The sequence below is a fragment of the Cervus canadensis genome, chromosome 30 (genome assembly GCF_019320065.1).
Source record: "Cervus canadensis isolate Bull #8, Minnesota chromosome 30, ASM1932006v1, whole genome shotgun sequence".
NCBI lineage: Eukaryota > Metazoa > Chordata > Mammalia > Artiodactyla > Cervidae > Cervus > Cervus canadensis.
The window spans coordinates 16,832,606-16,837,464 of record NC_057415.1 but is presented as its reverse complement, the minus strand read 5'-3'; the positions used below and the strand labels follow the sequence as shown (position 1 = coordinate 16,837,464).

The following is a 4,859-nucleotide window of genomic DNA, read 5'->3' as shown; positions in this document are numbered from 1 at the left end:
AATGTAACAAGATTCAAATCATAGGAGTCCCGGCAGAAGAAGATGAAAGGAAAGGGCATGAGAAAATATTTGAGGAGATTATAATTGAAAATTTCCCTAAAATGGGAAAGAAAATAGCCACCCAAGTCCAATAAGCCCAGAGAGTCACATATAGGATAAACTCAAGGAGAAACACATCAAGACACATATTAATCAAACTAACAAAAATTAACACAAAGAACAAACATTAAAAGCTGCAAGGGAAAAGCAACAAATAAGATTCAAGGGGGTCTCCATAAGGCTAACAGCTGATCTTTCAACAGAAACTCTACAAGCCAGAAGGGAATAGCAGGACATATTTAAAGTGATGAAAAGGAAAAAAATACAACCAAGATTATTATTCTAGCAAGAATCTCATTCAGATTCAAAGGAGAAATCAAAAGCTTTACAGATGAGCAAAAGCTAAGAGAATTCAACACCACCAAGTCAGTTCCTCAACAAATGCTAAAGAAACTTTTCTAGACAGGAAACACAAAAAGAAGAGGCCTATAAAAACAAACCCAAAACAATAAAGTAAATGGTAGCAGGGTCATACATACCAATAATTACCTTAAATGTAAATGGGCTAAATGCTCCAACGAAAGTCAAAGATTGGCTGAATGGATACAAAAATGAGACACCTATATATACTATCTACAAGAGATGCACCCCAGGCCTAGGTACACAGACAGACTGCAAGTGAGGGGCTGGAAAAAGATAACCCATGCATGGGAAATCAAAAGAAAGCAGGAGTAGCAATGCACATATCAGATACAATAGACTTTAAATAAGACTGTTACAAGAGACAAGGAAAGATAGTATACAATGATCAAGGTATCAATCCAAGAAGCTATAAAAGTTATTAATATATATGCATACAACATAGGTGCAACTCAATGCGTAAGGCCAATGCCAACATCAATTAAAGGGGAAATTGACTGTAACGCAATAATAGTGGGGGAATTTAATAACCCACTCACACCAATGAACAGGTCATCCAGACAGAAAATTAAAAAGGAAACACAGGGGGTTCAAATGATATATTGGACCATTTGGACCTGATTGATATGTACGATAGCTACAGGGCATTTCTTCTAAAAACAGTAGACCACTTTTTTCTTAATTGCACTTGGAACATTCTGCAGGATAGATCATATCTTGAGCCACAAATCAAGTCTTGGTAAACTTAAAAAAAAGAGAAAAGAAATCATTTCTAGCATCTTCTCTGACCACAACACTGTAAGATTAGACACCAACTTCAGAAAGGAAAAAAAAAACTATCAAAAACTCAAACACATGGAGGTTAAACAACAAACTATTGAATAATCAGCAGATCACTGAAGAAATCAAAAAGGAAATCAAAATGTACCTAGAAACAAATGACAATGAAACCAAGAAAGCTCAAAACCTATGGGAGGCAGTAAAAGCACTGTTAAGAGGAAAGTTTATGACAGTCAACCCTACCTCAAGAAACCAGAGAGACATCAAATAAACAACCTAAATTTACACATAAAGGAATCCAAAAAAGAAGAACAAAAAATCTCCAGAGTTAGTAGAAGGAAAGAAATCATAAATATCAAAGCAGAAATAAATGAAAAGATATGAAGAAGACAATAGCAAAGATCAACAAAACTGAAAGCTGGTTCTTTGAGAAGATAAAATTGAAAAACCATTAGCCAGACTCATCAAAAAAAGGGGAGAAGACTCAAATCAATAAAATTAGAAATGAAAAAGGAGAAGTTACAACAGAAAATGCAGAAACTTAGGTTCATAAGAGACTATATGGGGGACCGCGGCGCCGAGGGACCCCGCGCCCCTTCCTCTCTCGCTCGGGCCCTGCGGCGTGAGGCGACCCGGGGGCCCCCGGCGCCCCCGGGCAGATGCTTTACCGTCTGAGCCACCAGGGAAGCAGAGAGTTGGATTAGATCCAGTTCAATTTTATCCAAGATCTTTTGCACTCACTTCACTTCTGATTTGTTACTGTGAAATGGGGAAAGGAGAAATTTGAAGGTGTAGAACTGAATACTGATGAACCTCCAATGGTGTTCAAGGCTCAGCTTTTTGCACTGACTGGAGTCCAGCCGGCCAGACAGAAAGTTATGGTGAAAGGAGGAACACTGAAGGACGATGATTGGGGGAACATCAAAATGAAAAATGGAATGACTGTATTAATGATGGGGTCAGCAGATGCTCTTCCTGAGGAACCCTCAGCTAAAACTGTCTTTGTAGAAGACATGACAGAAGAACAGTTAGCATCGGCTATGGAATTACCATGTGGATTGACAAACCTTGGTAATACTTGTTACATGAATGCTACAGTTCAGTGTATTCGTTCTGTGCCTGAACTCAAAGATGCCCTTAAAAGGTATGCAGGCGCCTTGAGAGCTTCAGGAGAAATGGCGTCGGCACAGTATATTACTGCAGCCCTTAGAGATTTGTTTGATTCCATGGATAAAACTTCTAGTATTCCACCGATTATTCTACTGCAGTTTTTGCACATGGCTTTTCCACAGTTTGCAGAGAAGGGCGAACAAGGACAGTATCTTCAGCAGGATGCTAATGAGTGTTGGGTACAAATGATGCGAGTATTACAGCAGAAATTGGAAGCTATAGAAGATGATACTGTTAAAGAGACAGATTCTTCATCTGCATCAGCAGTGACACCTTCTAAAAAGAAAAGTTTAATTGATCAGTTCTTTGGAGTCGAATTTGAGACAACCATGAAATGTACAGAATCTGAGGAAGAAGAAGTCACTAAAGGAAAGGAAAGTCAGCTTCAGCTTAGCTGTTTCATCAATCAAGAAGTCAAGTATCTTTTTACAGGACTTAAGTTGCGACTTCAGGAAGAAATCACCAAACAGTCTCCAACATTGCAAAGAAATGCTTTGTACATCAAATCGTCCAAGATCAGCCGGTTACCTGCTTACTTAACTATTCAGATGGTTCGATTTTTTTACAAAGAGAAGGAATCTGTGAATGCTAAAGTTCTTAAGGATGTGAAATTTCCTCTTATGTTGGACGTGTATGAACTATGTACACCAGAACTTCAAGAGAAAATGGTTTCTTTTCGATCAAAATTCAAGGATCTAGAGGATAAAAAAGTAAATCAGCAGCCAAAGACAGGTGACAAAAACAGTAGTCCTCAAAAAGAAGTTAAGTATGAACCCTTTTCTTTTGCTGATGACATTGGCTCCAATAATTGCGGATACTATGATTTACAAGCAGTGCTAACGCATCAGGGAAGGTCTAGCTCTTCAGGCCATTATGTCTCATGGGTGAAAAGGAAACAAGATGAGTGGATCAAGTTCGATGACGATAAGGTCAGCATTGTGACGCCAGAGGACATCCTACGACTCTCTGGCGGTGGCGACTGGCACATAGCTTATGTTCTCCTCTACGGGCCTCGCAGAGTGGAGATCATGGAAGAGGAAAGAGAACAGTAATCTTCATTTTAGCTATTTATGCTTAGGTGTGAAATAAATGTTATTTGTTGATCATTTCTATAACCCAGAGCTTTGGAGGAAGATGTTTAGGTGGTTTTACGTGTCTCCCCTCATGTGGAACAAGAGAGGGCAGAAGCAGACCACTCTGTGTTACCGACCTAAGAAATTACAGAAAAGAGAACAGAAAAGAAAAATTGCCTTTGGACTGTGCTGCCCTGTGTAAAGGTGGCAGGAAGAATTTTTTAAAAAGCTTATTGCTTGGATCGATTTTTAAAAATTATGAGTTGAAATGCCTTTCAACCATTATTACCTTCTGTGATAATTTTTCTCCCTGTCTTTTTCAGCCCAAGATTCAGCAATCAGATGTTTATTGCACACCTGTTACTCTATTATTTGTTGTTCTTGCATGGTTCAAACCACCCGAGATTCAGTAGCTGCCCATCCTTTGCCTTATCTAACACAAATGTTGCCAGGAAGGTGGAAAGGAAGTAAGTTTGATCTCATTGTGTAACTCAGTGCTGCGTCCCCACCCCCATGGAAACATGGGTACAATCAAGTATTTGTCCAGCCTGACTGTTGCTGGCTTTTCATGACTTTAAAATAAATTGTGATCAAATAATAGTACATTTGATTATACATTTGTTACTGTGTCTCTGATGTACTATGGTTTGTACATTGAACTTTGCTATGGTTTTGTAGTAATGAACCTTAAAATGTTGACAAGCTCCAGTTGCTTATTTTTAGAAAATGAGGATATTTAATAAAAAAAAAAAAGGGAAAAAAAAAAAAAAAGAGACTATATGAGTAGTCTCATATGCCAATAAAATGGACCTGGAAAAAAGTGTACATATTTTTTTGAAAAGTATAACCTTCAAAACTGAACCAGGAAGAAACAGAAAATATTAACAGATGAATCACATACACAGAAATTGAAACTTTAATAAAAAATCTCCCCTATCCCCCCACCAAAAAAGCCCAGGGCCAGATGGCTTTACAGGTGAATTCTACCAAAAGGTTAGAGAAGAGCAAACACTTATCCTGCTCAAATTCTTCCAGATAATTGTAGGGGAAGGAAAACTCCCAAACTCACTCTAAGAGGCCACCATTATCCTGATACTGAAACCAGACAAAAATAACACCAAAAAAGAAAATTAAAGGAAAATATCACAGATGAACATAGATGCAAAAATCATCAACACTACTCTAGCAAACAGAATCCTAGAACACATTAAAGAGATCAGACACTATGATCAAGTGAGCTTTATCCCAGAGATGCACGGATTCTTCATAATATGTAAATCAATCAATGTGACACATCATATTACCAAATTGAAAGATAAAAATCATATAATCATCTGAAGAGATGCAGATAAAGATTTTTACAAAATTCAACACCAT

At 37.9% G+C, this 4,859-nt stretch overlaps 1 protein-coding gene across 1 annotated transcript; it reads left to right on the top strand.

The window, feature by feature from the left end:
• The first annotated feature begins 1,972 nt into the window (after positions 1 to 1,972).
• On the top strand, positions 1,973 to 4,099 carry LOC122432015 (ubiquitin carboxyl-terminal hydrolase 14-like). The gene is made up of 2 exons (XM_043453715.1): positions 1,973 to 3,487; positions 3,806 to 4,099. Exon 1 carries the CDS (start codon positions 2,058 to 2,060, stop codon positions 3,459 to 3,461), a length of 1,404 nt encoding a protein of 467 aa, XP_043309650.1. The 5' UTR covers positions 1,973 to 2,057; the 3' UTR covers positions 3,462 to 3,487; positions 3,806 to 4,099.
• The last annotated feature ends 760 nt before the right edge of the window (positions 4,100 to 4,859 follow it).

What these genes read in the sequence shown, in the direction of transcription:
- LOC122432015 (XM_043453715.1), top strand. Translation starts at nt 2,058, where the DNA reads ATGGTGTTCAAGGCTCAGCTTTTTGCACTGACTGGAGTCCAGCCGGCC.